Below are 15,172 nucleotides of genomic sequence, written 5' to 3'. Positions count from 1 at the left end.
GAGGGTAAAGGTAGTACCGTAGTTTCTGTGCGGCGCGTGGTGCCATCTTCGCTGGTTTCCACAGAGATGACGGGGGGCACCTCGTGCGGGTCCTCCTCCACGGTAACCGTCTCCTGGACGACTTGACCAGGCTCCATCCTGTACTGAAGAACGGAGAGACAGACACCGTTACACCCACACAATATAAACACACACACACAGATAAATGCACTCGCAAACTTAATTAACACAGGCAAACATGTCACACACACACAGATACATACAGTCACACAGATACAAAGAGGAAGACATATTCCGGCACACACACAGCTTACATGTGTCCCGTTGACGTATCCCTCGTTCAGTGTGAGCCTCTCTATGTCCGCATCACAAGAAACACGCCCATTCTGTAGAGCGGAGGGGAAGACAGGAGTAGTTTACACAAGAGGACAGCGTGTGTGTGTGTATGTGTGTCAACCGCAGGGCCAGTGGCCAAGGAGGAGCAGAGTTATTCCAAACATTCAGAGGAGCAGGTTAACGCAGGACACAGAGAGAATGTCATGACATCAGAGCCCCAGGCTCCTTTCACACACACAGGCACCACCACATTCAACCCCAGACAACAGGCACCACCAGATCCCATTCAGTCAACCCCAGACAACAGGCACCACCACATCCCATTCATTCAACCCCAGACAACAGGCACCACCACATCCCATTCAGTCAACCCCAGACAACAGGCACCACCACATCCCATTCATTCAACCCCAGACAACAGGCACCACCACATCCCATTCAGTCAACCCCAGACAACAGGCACCACCACATCCCATTCATTCAACCCCAGACAACAGGCACAGATAAAACAATTGATGAAGCGAATGAAAAAAACAAATGAAGGACAGAATGGGTGAGACATGGAGGATGAGGAGAGACCGGTTCAGAGCAACACTGCTGCCAGCAAGACAGGAAGAGCCTCCGAGAGAGCAGGGCGTGCGAGAACCTGTCAGTGGGTTGTCAGTTGGCTGTGTGTGTGTGTCTCAGTGGGGTTCTCAGTGTGTGTGTGTGTGTGTGTGTGTGTGTGTGTCTGTCAGCTCTGTAAACAGGGTGAAGACCAGGCACATTCCAACCCTGTCTGTTCTCCAGAGATACAACACTGACTGACCAGACCAACCCTGAGAGAGGAGACTACGTGTTTACCGTGTAGTGTGTTTATAAAATGCCTGAGGGTGGGAAAATGGCACACCTCAGTGTGTCTGCTTACCAGACAGTGTGTGTGTGTGTGCTCGCAAGTAATCTAAAGCTATGAAGTCACTACGTCCAGACAGGGAAGCCTGACACAGTCACAGACACTAAGCAGGAAGTGGACATGGTGAACAGTAACCTAGACCAGGGATTGGACAAAACCCAACCGGTTATGAATCAAGCGGGCAGCAGTATACTATTTGTAAACAATAAAGTGTATTTTTCCTCCTCTGTTCTCCCTTCTGCTCAGTGTACACCTGAAATAAATACTGCAATTCTACTGTCTGAACGATCTGTAATATTCTGACCTCAGGATCAGCCATGGACTGGGATCATTAACACTGAAAATACAGTATAATGTTTTATCATATGAGCCTTAGGAATGTCTTAGGGTTGACCAATGATGGCTACAGGGAGGGTTGACCAATGATGGCTACAGGGAGGGTTGACCAATGATGGCTACAGGGAGGGTTGACCAATGATGGCTACAGGGAGGGTTGACCAATGATGGCTACAGGAAGAGTTGACCAATGGAACGAGACGGGACGACGGTTGGGGTGAGGCAATGGGTGATACCATGGGGGTAGGATTGCACAATTCTGTTTACTTCAAATCCTCCAATTTCCTGCTTATTCCCTCCTGGAAGATATCGGAATGTTGCAACCCTAACGGCAGCTATGGAGGTGACGGCATGGATAGTTACAAGGACGGTTGAACGGTGATGAAACGAGGACGAAGTGATGGAATGGGTGATACCATGATGGCTATGGGGGTGATGGATGATCCCATGAATGCTATGGGGGTGATGGATGATCCCATGAATGCTATGGGGGTGATGGGTGATCCCATGAATGCTATGGGGGTGATGGGTGATCCCATGGGGGCGAGGGCGTTACCTGTAGATTGGGGGGAGGGCGTGGGAGGGTGCCTCCGCACCTCCTCTCCTCCTCCAGAGCGCGAGTCAGACGCTCAAACTGACGCTCCTGCTCCCGCACGGAGGCCAGGAGAGAGGCTGCACTCTCACACTGCTCCATTCACACTGAGTAGAGAGGACAGGACAGGGTTCAACCACATAGCACCACACTGAGGACAGGACAGGGTTAAACCACCTAGCACCACACTGAGTAGAGAGGACAGGGTTCAACCACCTAGCACCACACGGAGTAGAGAGGACAGGGTTCAACCACCTAGCACCACACGGAGTAGAGAGGACAGGGTTAAACCACCTAGCGCCACACGGAGTAGAGAGGACATGGTTAAACCACCTAGCACCACACTGAGTAGAGAGGACAGGGATAAACCACCTAGCACCACACAAAGAATAAACCGTTTTTAAACAACATTCCATACTCCGTTATATTCACACACACACACACACACACACACACACACACACACACACACACACACACACAGAGAGAGAGACACAGACAGAGACAGTTAACCCACAAACACACATTACAGTGATGCTGTACAGAGAAGCAGCAGGGCGACAGGATGCTAATCACCTCCACACTTAGAGATGAACAGCATGAGAGAGAGGGGAGGACGAGAAGGAGAGAGAGGGAGGATAGGAGGGAGGTTGAGGAGATACAGGAAAGAGAAGAACGGGAGAGGAGGAAGAGGGAGAAGCAGAAGGAAATAAGTTGAGTTACAATAGGAGTGTGATGACTGGGGGGGAGAATCACATGTTCTTAGGGAAGGGCTGTGGCAGGTGGTGCTCGTTAGCACCTCTTGTCTTCCACAGAGGCAGGTGAGAGCGAGATAAAGAGAGGAGAGAATGAGAAACGGAGCGAGAGAGAGAGAGCACCACGGGTTCTAGAAGTCTATTTCTGGGCCCAGAGTTTACACCCATCAGCTCCTGGCTGTTTACACCCATCAGCTCCTGGCTGTTTACACCCATCAGCTCCTGGCTGAGCCCAAAACAGAACCAGAAACTAGAACGACAGTAAAAGACAGAACAGACCTTAAAGACACTGTGTTATATTCACAGTATGGAGGTTGAAATAACACTGAAAATCATAATGCCCTTTTAGTGTAAGAGCTATTAGAAAAGACTGCCTGGAACTTCAGCCTGTTTTGGTGGGATGGAGTTTGTTAATAGACCAATAAGAGCTCGTTTTGAGTTTCCCCACTCAGACCACTCCCAGGCAGCCCCACTCCCAGGCAGCCCCACTCCCAGGCAGCCCCACTCCCAGGCAGCCCCACTCCCAGGCAGCCCCACTCCCAGGCAGCCCCACTCCCAGGCAGCCCCACTCCCAGGCAGCCCCACTCCCAGGCAGCCCCACTCCCAGGCAGCCCTAGCTACATTCTTGCTTGAGAAATTACTCTTCGCTAACAAGCTATTTTTTTGTGTTTGACCATTTTAATGGAAAATAATCACAGCAAGGTACTTAATTGTTAACCACAAATGATTTAATATTGAGAAAAACAGCTGCATTGGACCTTTAAACAACATGTCAAGGAACCAAACATAGCTAGAGGATTCAGAACAGGAAACGTACTGAACCAAACGTAGCTAGATGATTCAGAACAGGAAACTTACTGAACCAAACATAGCTAGAGGATTCAGAAAAGGAAACTTACTGAACCAAACATAGCTAGAGGATTCAGAACAGGAAACTTACTGAACCAAACATAGCTAGAGGATTCAGAACAGGAAACTTACTGAACCAAACGTAGCTAGAGGATTCAGAACAGGAAACTTACTGAACCAAACGTAGCTAGAGGATTCAGAACAGGAAACTTACTGAACCAAATGTAGCTAGAGGATTCAGAACAGGAAACTTGGACTAACTGAACCAAATGTAGCTAGAGGATTCAGAACAGGAAACTTACTGAACCAAACATAGCTAGAGGATTCAGAACAGGAAACTTGGCCTAACTGAACCAAACGTTGCTAGAGGATTCAGAACAGGAAACTTGGCCTAACTGAACCAAACGTAGCTAGAGGATTCAGAACAGGAAACTTGGACTAACTGGACCAAACAGAAACCCACAGAGATTAACTTCCTGGTCAAGTCTTGGGAAAATGTAAAAAATAAAATTTAAAAAAAGTGAAAGAATTTCACTACTCAAATAGTATCATGAATCTGTCAGATAACCTGAGCTCTTCTGCACGAGGGAGGCTGGCACGCTATGACTACTGCTGCGGATGGGCCGGTTGGTAACGTAGGAGAAGGGAGCGAGCAGACGGAGGAAAAGGAGAGACCAAGGCAACTCAGCTACAGCCAAGACTAGCTAACTGGTAGCAGTCACAATGTTATTCATCATCATACAACGTATCATCATAGAAGTCCCTGTCTTGGATAGAGTAGCCTAGAGAAGAGCCAGCTTTGCACCGACTATACAAAACATTAGGAACACAGAGTTCAACCCCCCCCCCCCCACATACACAATCCATGTCTCAAGGCTTCTTTAAGCCGTCTCCTCCCCTTCATCTACACTGACTGTATCAGATTTAACAAGTGACATCAATAAGGGGATCATCACTTTCACCTGGATTCACCTGGTCAGTTTGTCATGGAAAGAGGTGTTCTTAATGTTTGGTACACTCGGTGTAGACAGCTAGGCTAATGCTGCGGCCACATGCTGCACTTTCCCCCCAAACCCCATTCAGATAAAACAGCCTACCTGTTGGTTGCTGGTTGTAGCTTTCTCCCTCTCATTTGGCTAACTTCTAAATTGGGTAATTTTATTCCATCTAGCGTTGCATTAGTGAATTTTCGTTCCACATTGAGCCTCTTTGATTGGCCAACACAAACAACAAGCTCAACAGTGAAGGCTACCGGTCAACTACCAGTCTGTGGCGTCATAAAAACTACCCAAAAAAGTTTGTTTAATTAAACTAAAATTTGAAATGTCATGGTATGTAACAATGTCACATGGATGTTAAAATGTAAATCAGGAAAAGTTTTTGTTCATGTTAAAATAGCCCCCCCGCCCAAAAAAACCCTCAAAATGTCATACTCACAAAAGTATTTCAATCCTAACGTCCGTTTGGCTATTGGAATAACCGTTCACATACCTAGTTCAAAACAGAACCACATTAGTCTACATGGAATCAGATCCTTGTTGAGCTGTAGTCATACCGGAGGACCAGCCATCCAAATCATTTCCCCCTTCAATCCTGTCTCCAGTCAGCCACTGGCCGGATCATTACTGTACAGTAGCAACCCCCCACCCAGTCTGCAGCTGTCTGTGGTGCGTGGATGAACAAAGTGTATTACAGTAGGTCTGGTATCTGGTCATGGTGACATGAGCTTTATCCTTGAAAACTAAAAACAGAACATCAAGTTTCAGTGAACTTGCTTAATCTCTTCACCCTCCCCTTTTCTTTCCGCTTGACACAAACTGTCTCCCCCCCCCCCTCTCACACACACACCTCCGTCACACATTCCAACGGGAGTTCTGGCATGTCACATCCTGCCTCAGCTGTTCAGGTCGTGTTTGTGGCTAATCCTTCACTTATCCACTCATCTGTCCCTCTCTCTCCCTCTCTACCTCTCCCTCTCAGCCCTGGAGTGGTAGCAAGAGCAAGGGGCCTTTCTTTCTATTCCTCTAATGATTTCACATCTCTGATCAAATGTTATTAGTCACGTACACATGTTTTGCTGATGTTATCGCGGGTGCAGCGAAATGCTTGTTTCTATCACCGACAGTGCAATGATACAGAACAAAACACACTCATCCAAAAAAATAAGAAATATAAGAACTAGAAAGAATGATAAAAGTTGGCCTCATTTATCAGCAAACATATTTTCAAGGTACCTCTAAAGCAGGCTAACGCATTTAAATTGGGCTCATGGGTTTACACTGACAGGGACAAAACACCCTTAACAAGACAGGTTCAGATGGGTAGCCTTGTACCACATACAGGCCTCAAATGTCCCAGTGGCATCGACGACCCCCTGGTGTGGCCGCAACGCCCCCGAAAATCCATGCCTTGCAGCCAGTGTCCGTTGTGCCCTTGGGCTGAATATAATCATTAGAATTCCCTTCTCCCGGCTGCCAGGCACCATGCTCCAAAGCACCTCTCACTCACATGGCTCTCTCAGATATCTCAATTGTTATTAGCCAACGCCAGTCTCGTGACTGGGTCCTTCTCACAGGCATCTCAGCTCTGAAGTAGGCTGGAAGTGAAGAAGGACACGTCAGGGATGCTACGGTGTTCCTCCTCCTTCTCCCAGACATCTCAGCTCTGAAGTAGGCTGGGAATGAAGAAGGACACGTCAGGGATGCTACAGTGTTCCTCCTTCTTCTCACAGGCATCTCAGCTCTGAAGTAGGCTGGGAGTGAAGAAGGACACGTCAGGGATGCTACGGTGTTCCTCCTCCCAGGCATCTCAGCTCTGAAGTAGGCTAGGAGTGAAGAAGGACACGTCAGGATGCTACGGTGTTCCTCCTCCTCCTTCTCCCAGGATGTTAGAACCACTGTCCACATTCACCTTCATCAGACATCAAGATGAGTAACAAATAGCAAAAGCCCTAGCCTGTCAATTTACTATCTCCCATAGTCCAAAAGTTGACCTATTCTATTGGTCAGATTGTCATTCTGTGCGAAAAATAAATATCCCAAACAGATAGCCTAATAACTTATTTACTCACATTATATGTTCCAAATTCCAATTAGCGGGAAAACACCGTTCTCCAAAGCACACCGAATAGTTTCACATGACAGAGATGAAAATATCCTTTAAAAATGAAGAGGGAAGATCTAAAGATGCAACAATTAGCGTTGATTGTTAAAAAGATTGGCTGCTGGATAATGAAAGTTGAGAACATGAGAAATACTAATATGACATGTACAGAAGTATTCAGAACCTTTACTCCATACTTATAGTTAAAGCACCTTTGGCAGTGATTACAGCATTGAGTCTTGGGTATGACGCCTCAAGCTTAGCACACCTATACTTGGGGAATTTCTCCCATTCTTCTCTGCAGATACTCAAGCTCTGTCAGGATGGATGGGGAGCATTGCGGCACAGCTTTTTTCAGGTCTCTTCAGACATTTTCGATCAGATTCATGTCTGGGCCACTTCACAACATTGCTGCATAAATATTGACTCCAGAGATGTTCGATTGGGTTCAGTCCGGGCTCTGGCTGGACATTCAAAGACTTGTCCCTAAAGCCACTCCTGCGTTGTCTTGGCTGTGTGCTTAGAGTTGTTGTACTGTTGGAAGGTGAACCTTCACCCCAGTCTGAGGTCCTGAGCGCTCTGGAACAGGTTTTCATCAAGGATCTCTGTACTTTGCTCCGTTCAGGTTTCCCTCGATCCTGACTAGTCTCTGTGCTGCTGAAAAACATCCCCACAGCATGATGCTGCCACCACCATGCTTCATCATAGGGATGGTACCAGGTTTCCTCCAGAAGTGACGCTTGGCATTCAGGTCAGAGTTGGAATCTTGGTTTCATCAGACCAGAGAATCTTGTTTCTCATGGTCTGAGAAACTCCAAGCAGGCTGTCATGTGCCTTTTACTGAGGAGTGGATTCCGTCTGGCCACTCTACCATAGAGGCCTGATTGGTGGAGTGCTGTAGAGATGGTTGTCCTTCTGGAAGGTTCTCCCATCTGCACAGAGGAACTCTGGAGCTCTGTCAGAGTGACCATCAGGTTCTTGGTCACCTTGCTGACCAAGGCCATTCTCCCCTAATTGTTCAGTTTGGCTGGGTGTCCAACTGAAGGAAGAGTCTTGGTGGTTCCAAACTTCTTCCATTTAAGAATGGAGGCCAATATGTTCTTGGGGACCTCCAATGCTGCAGAAATGTTTTGGTACCCTTCCCCCAGATCTGTGCCTCGATACAATCCTGTCTCTGCGCTCTATGGACAATTCCTTTGACCTCCATGGTTTGGTTTTTGCTCTGACATGCACTGTCAACTATCGGACCTTATATAGACAGGTGTGTGCCTTTCCAAATCATGTCCAATCAATTGAATTTACCACAGGTGGACTCCAATCAAGTTGTAGAAACATCTCAAGGATGATCAATGGAAACAGGATGCACCTTTCGAGTCTCATAGCAAAGGGTCTGAATACTTATGTAAATCATGTATTTCTGTATTATATATTTTTTGTTGTTGCAAAACTGTCTAAAAACCAGTTTTCACTTTGTCATTATGGGGTATTGTGTGTAGGTTGCTGACGATTGTTTTTATTTGATACCTTTTAGAATAAGGCTGTAACGTAACAACGTGTGTATGTATCCATCAAAAACGCAACATAAAGTGTTGGTCCCATGTTTCATAAGCTGAAATAAAAGACAACAGAAATCTTCCATAAGCACAAAAAGCGTATTTCTCAAAAGAAAATGTACCTCTCTGTTCGTGAACATTTCTCCTTTGCAAAAATAATCCATCCGCCTGACAGGTGTCGCATATCAAGAAGCTGATTAAACAGCATGATCATTACACAAGTGCACCTTGTGCGAGGGACACTAAAAGACAGCTAAAATGTGCAGTTTTGTCACAACACATTGCCACAGATGTCTCAGGTTTTGAGGGAGTGTGCAATTGGCATGCTAACTGCAGGATTGTCCATCAGAGCTGTTGCCAGAGAATTTAATGTTCATGACACAAACTATTTGCACCCCGCTTGTTGGAGGAAAGAAAATGTTGCTGGTTTAAAGCTTATTTTCTGCAATTATTCACATTTTGTCATTGGGTGCAGAGAACATTGTTATATAGCTCATTTTCTTGCAATTCTATACATTTTGCCATGTCTAATGTCTATTCATGTGATATTTGAGTGACTCAAAATCTATGTGCTAAAAAACAGATGACATGGACTAGTTATAAATAGCTCTTTGAGGTATGCAATGACTGACATGACAAGATCTGATGATGTACTACCCAATTTCGAAATTTCACCTTGTGCATTCTACTATTACAACTTTTAAGAGTAAGTTGGAAGCCTGACTGAGTTTCTTTTTTCTTTTTTAACACTGCCCTGGCAGTTTGAACACATTTTGAAGCCAAATGGCCATGCCCCTAAAATCATGTGCCAGATTTCTAGGATTCTAGGGCTGCGTTCAGACAGGCAGGCCAATTCTGATGTTTTTCCCACTAATTGGTCTTTTGGCCAATCACATCCAATCAGATTGGTCAACGGACCAATTATTGGAGAGAAAAAATATCAGAATTGGGCTGCCTGCCTAAACACAGCCTTAGACTGTGTTGTGAGACACAGAGACAGCAGCTGTTCAGAGACTGGAGGTGAGACACCAGTGATATGATGCTCTGTCATCCTCAATGTGCTGCATGTCATTTTGACCTCACTCAGCATGCCAGGTAGGGTTCTAGGATATTTCTATCAGCTGTTGAAAGACTGAAGGCGACACCAGTGATCAGTTGGCTAGGATTCTAGATTCTTTGTAGTGTGTTCTAAGACACACACGACAGCTATTGAAACAGACAGCAGTGATATCAGGCTCAGTCACCCTAAAGGCTGTTGAATGAGACAGCAGAGATATCACGCTGAGTCAACCTAAAGATTTGCTTGCCGCCGTGTATGGCTGTACTGTGGTGTTGTGTTTCTGTGTTATATTACATTACTTACAGGTTGTGGAAATCATTTCCCATTTCAAGGAGAACAAAGTATCTAGCCTAGGCTGTATGCATATATGGAGATCTCTGAGCATCAGGCTTCATCACCATAATGCTGATGTTTCTAACAAGTCCAGTCCAGTGCAGGCCTTAAGTGCAGGTGGGGCCATCGTTAGCCCCTCCATTATTAAAGCAGTTAGCCCAGTGGTGAATCCTGTGTGTCCACTGATGGGATAGCATGGGTATTAGACAGCTATTTACTGCTCCCGACCCTACACAGTTCTCACACACAAAACTAACCCGCCAATGTGCATGATGCATTCTCAGTCAACACATGCATGTAGGATTGTAGGTAAATACCACCAACTGCTCTAGATTAATGCCCGCAGCATACCACCCTGTATCCCAATGCTGGCTTGCCCCTGAAGCTAAGCAGGGTTAGTCCTGGTCAGTCCCTGGATGGGAGACAAGACGCTGTTGGAAGTGGTGTTGGAGGGCCAGTAGGAGGCACTCTTTCCTCTGGTCTAAAATAAAATATCCCAATTCCCCAGGGCAGTGATTGGGGACATTGCCCTGTGTAGGGTGCAGGCTTGTGGACGGGACGTTAAACGTGTGTCCTGACTCTCTGTGGTCACTAAATATCTCATGGTAATTGTCGTAAGGGGTGTTAACCCCAGTACCTGGCTAAATTCCAAATCTGACCCCTCATTACCATCACTGCCACCTTATAATCCCCAGCTTCCAATTGGCTTATTCACCCTCTCTCCAGGCTGTTGCTGTAAATGAGAACGTGTTCTCAGTCAACTTACCCGGTAAAATATGAGTAAAAAAATATAAAAAAATAAACCACATCTGAAAAAGATATTATAAAAAACATTTTCAAAAAAAAAAAAAAGGAGTCTCAGCGTGACCAGTTAAATCTCCAGATACAAAAGTCCTCAATCAGTAGCAGTTAGCTTCCACTGACATGAGGCCTGATCAGTAGGTTTCCATACTACATGGAAATAATAGTTTTATAGTGATTGGGTAGTAATATGCAAGGACCACACTAGAGGTCGACCAATTATGATTTTTCAACTCCGATACTGATACCGGTTATTGGAGGACCAAAAAAGTACAACAATACTGAATGAACACTTATTTTAATTTAATATAATACATCAATAAAATCAATTTAGCCTCAAATAAATAATGAAACATGTTCAATTTGGTTTAAATAATGCAAAAACAAAGTGTTGGAGAAGAAAGTAAAAGTGCAATATGTGCTATGTAAGAAAGCTAACGTTTCAGTTCCTTGCTCAGAACATGAGAACATATGAAAGCTGGTGGTTTCTTTTAACATGAGTCTTCAATTTTAGGTTGTAGTTATTATAGGACTATTTCCCTCTATACCATTTGTATTTCCTTAACCTTTGACTATTAGATGTTCTTATAGGCACTTTAGTATTGCCAGTGTAACAGTATAGCTTCCATCCCTCTCCACGCTCCTCCCTGGGCTCGAACCAGCAACACAACGACAACAGCCACCATCGAAGCAGCGTTACCCATGCAGAGTAAGGGAAACAACCACCCCAAGGCTCAGAGTGAGTGACGTTTGAAATGCTATTAGCGCGCGCTAACTAGCTAGCCATTTCACGACGGTTACACCAGCCTCATCTCGGGAGTTGATAGGCTTGAAATCATAAACAGCGCAATGCTTGACGCACAACGAAGAGCTGCTGGCAAAACGCACTAAAGTCCTGTTTGAATGAATGTCTACGCGCCTGCTTCTGCCTACCACCGCTTAGTCAGATACTTAATGCTTGTATGCTCAGTCAGATTATATGCAACGCAGGACACACTAGATAATATCATCAACCATGTGTAGTTAACTAGTGATTATGATTGATTGTTTTTTATATGATAAGTTTAATGCTAGCTAGCAACTTAACCTGGCTTACTACATTCACGTAAAGGCAGTCTCCTTGTGGAGTGCAATGAGACAGGCAGGTCGTTATTGCGTTGGACTAGTTAACTGTAAGGTTGCAAGATTGGACCCCCAAGCTGACAAGGGTCAAATCTGTCGTTCTGTCCCTGAAAGAGGCAGTTAACCCACCGTTCCTAGGTCGTCATTGAAAATAAGAATGTGTTCTTAACTGACTTGCCTAGTTAAATAAAAAGGTCTAAAAATAATAATAATTTTTCAAAACGACAAATCGGCGCCCAAAAATACCGATTTCCGATTGTTATGAAAACTTGAAATTGGCCCTAATTAAATCGGCCATTCTGATTAATCGGTCGACCTCTAGACCACACACAAACTTGATTCCCCAGGGTTTTACTGAGTGACATCGCTGCTGTGTGGTAAAGTCTTGTTGTGGTCTGGTCCCTATACTGGTGCTCCAGACTCAGACACATTTGAATGGCTGACGACAGAGACGGGCAGTTGGTGTGTGTGTTTTAACCTTGGCCTCAGTCCAAACACCACCAGTGCCAGTCTTAGACTTATGCCTATGTAACACTCCCCGCAGGCAAACTAAATACTAGCCAGAGTATGGTGGCCTCTGACACGGACACACACAGTAGAGGCACATTGAGCAGTGCAAGACAGACTTTCCAAGTAACAGTAAAAAGTTAGCCATGTTAATTCTTTGACTGGGGAAAAGGGAGTCAGATACACAGCAGTGTGATGTCATGCTCAATCAAATATATGGAGGGAAGAGAATGTGAAATGGCCACACCCGTTGTTTACATACAGGTAGAGTGGAGTCATGCACGACCAGTAAAGGTGACCAGGAAATGAAATGGCTGACATGTTCACTCTGAAAACCACTGGCAAAGTATTGTATTTTTTTTAACACAAAGTTAACAGTTGAAATATAAACACATCTCAGGTGTAGCGCCAAACCTAGGAAGGTGCAAATACAGTACAAGCAGCCGTGTGTCTGGGCCACACCCATAGCGTGACTTGAAAGGCTGTCGTTAAAGAGGATCATGAATGATACTCCTGGCATAAAAATCACCGCCTGTGTGCTGGAGCTAGGCTACTACATTGCTAGGCTACTACATTGCTAGGCTACAACTCTCAAGTCACTTTGAAATAACTTCTAGTATGAACTCAACGACAGAGGGCAAATTTGAGGGCAAAATGAGACGTGTTCAATTTGGCGAAGGGGTGAAGTAACCTACTACTACTGAAAAGAGAGCATGTACTAACGCGTTCCCTCTGCTTCTCCCAAATTTCAACTGGTCAATGTTGACGGCATGTGTATGTACGGTGCTCTTTTTGATCAATAGATACTGGTGGTGAGGAGCGACAAACCATGGAACTGTAGCATACAATATAAAGCAGAACAAACCAATGCATGGCCCTGGTCACGTCTGTGTGCAAATGAAATAATCACGCCTGACTCTACCCCACCCATTGGCAGGTAGCCTAGCGGATAGGAGTGTTGGGCCAGAAACCAAAAGGTTGCTGGTCCAAATCCCGAGCCGACCAGATGAAAAATATGCCAATGTGCCCTCGAGCAAGGCACTTCACCCAGATTGCTCTTGTAAGACACTCTGGATAAGAGATTCTGCTAAATGACTATGTAAACCCATCCTATTCCAAAACGTGGCCAAGACCCACAAAACAGGTTCTTCTCTTCCTCTCCCGCCCCCCTTTCTATCTTGCTCTCATTGTGAATATATCAAAGAAATCCAAGACATGAAAGAGGGAGCCACCCCTTCATAACAGAAAAGGAGAAGAAAAAAAACACGGATGGTGTTGGACAATTATTACTGTACACAGCCGTGTAACGTTACAGTAGTCGTTAGTACACTTTGCAGCTGTTTCATGACTTCAACACATACATCTCGATATATCCCATCCTTTCCACAGGCAATTTCTTACAAAGACTCTTGGCAAATATGATATGAGATAAAGTTTAGTACAGAGCAAACACTTCCTAAACAATGTAACGTTAGTTAGCTACCTTGGCTAGTCGAGAACAACTTCTCACTAGAGTAATTAACGCTACACCACTGCTACACATTAACAGCATGACGGGGGGGTGACAGCAAAAACTCCATCTACACATGATGGTGATGTAAGAGAGACCTATGATAAAATGATTAACGTGGACTTTGACTCATATTTCGTGAGCGGCCCAACGTCCGTGTACGAGGAGTATCTGGTAGCTCACTCTGCCTACGGGCTTTGACCTAACGACTACAGTGTGGCCAACTGCCGGGAGTCTGTGAAGTACATGGAACTTAAATCCATAAAATGTTTGTTAGGTAGACAATTTTGTAAACTTCACATAACTCAATTGCTAGTTGGGTAACGTTAACTAGGTGACAAACGTCACACTCGCTCTCAAGCAAACGTTAGTTTCTGCTAGCAAACCAGCCAACGAGCTAACTAACTTAGCAAGCTAACGACGATTGTTTTACGCTAATGTTAGCTTATTAATAGGTAACTAAGCAAGTCGCTATTATTGGACAGTAGTGCAATGAGTGCAAAACAAATACAGCCGAATACAGTAGCTATATTATAGCTAAGCTACAAATTCGCTAACTGTAGACATCTAACGTTAGCTAACCAAACTACAACACCGCTAGCGACCGCTTGCTAACTAGCTAACGTTAACTATTTTTTTGTATACATTCAGACACTTAAATCAAACGATTGAAAAACAATGTACTGAATTACCAATTTCGGGTGGTTCTTTTGTTGTTTTCATGCAAGTCCCCAGACGTTGTTTGAACAGGGATCCAGGCCTATCGAAACAGACTCAGATTTCCAACTGCTGCTGTTGCAACTCCAATTCTGGGCGTTCTTAGCCCACTGCACGACCGAGTAGTGAAGTCGAATTTCCCCTATTCAGCAAATAGCTTTACCTAGATTACACACACATGGGTAAACTAACGCTGAAAGTGACTAGCTTAGCCCCCCTTGACTGTGTACTCTTTTAGGACCAATCTAGAATAGATAATAGGTATGTTCCTCGGCGTGTTGACTGCTCTTCCTCCCCGACAGTTTTCCTATTTTCCCTTCCCTGAGTGCGAGATGACGAGCACACACACAGGATAGGGGTTGGGTTCTTTACCGTAATTACCATTTGTTGCGCAATACCCCAACACCAGCATGCGTTGTAAAGTAAGGTGGTTTATTTGATAAAAATACAATACACTCGAATCAAAGTTTTAGTTTCTGAATGAGTTAAATGTTTTCTGTAACATCAATGACCTTCTATTTACCAGATAGGCCAATCAATGAATAGAGTCAAAGATTTAAAAAAATATCTAGGCAAGTCAGTTAGGAACAAATGACTTATTTTCAATGACGGCCTAGGAACACTGGGTCAACTGTCTGTTCAGGGACAGAACGACAGATTTGTACCTTGTCAGCTCAGGGATTTGAACTAGTCCACCACTCTAACCA

The 15,172-nt window shown here is 44.9% G+C and overlaps 1 protein-coding gene across 14 annotated transcripts in view; it reads right to left on the bottom strand.

The window, feature by feature from the left end:
• The window catches only part of ctnnd1 (catenin (cadherin-associated protein), delta 1), a 73,811-nt gene extending 58,953 nt beyond the window's left edge, over positions 1-14,858 (bottom strand). For 7 of the 14 annotated variants that reach the window (XM_031814656.1, XM_031814657.1, XM_031814660.1 and 4 more), the window contains exons 1-4: positions 14,441-14,816; positions 2,121-2,263; positions 315-386; positions 18-143 (exon numbers count right to left, since the gene is read on the bottom strand). In XM_031814656.1, coding sequence (XP_031670516.1) covers positions 18-143; positions 315-386; positions 2,121-2,258 — 336 coding nt within the window. In that variant the 5' untranslated portion in view covers positions 2,259-2,263; positions 14,441-14,816. Of the gene's footprint in view, positions 1-17; positions 144-314; positions 387-2,120; positions 2,264-14,440 lie in introns of all 14 variants that reach the window. The other 7 variants (XM_031814654.1, XM_031814669.1, XM_031814662.1 and 4 more) reach the window with 7 other exon arrangements.
• Between the last annotated feature and the right edge of the window lie 314 nt (positions 14,859-15,172).

Source organism: Oncorhynchus kisutch, unplaced genomic scaffold (genome assembly GCF_002021735.2).
Source record: "Oncorhynchus kisutch isolate 150728-3 unplaced genomic scaffold, Okis_V2 Okis07a-Okis12b_hom, whole genome shotgun sequence".
Classification (NCBI taxonomy): Eukaryota; Metazoa; Chordata; class Actinopteri; order Salmoniformes; family Salmonidae; genus Oncorhynchus; species Oncorhynchus kisutch.
Note: the sequence above shows the minus strand (reverse complement) of the source record. Positions and strands in the feature narration are given on the sequence as shown.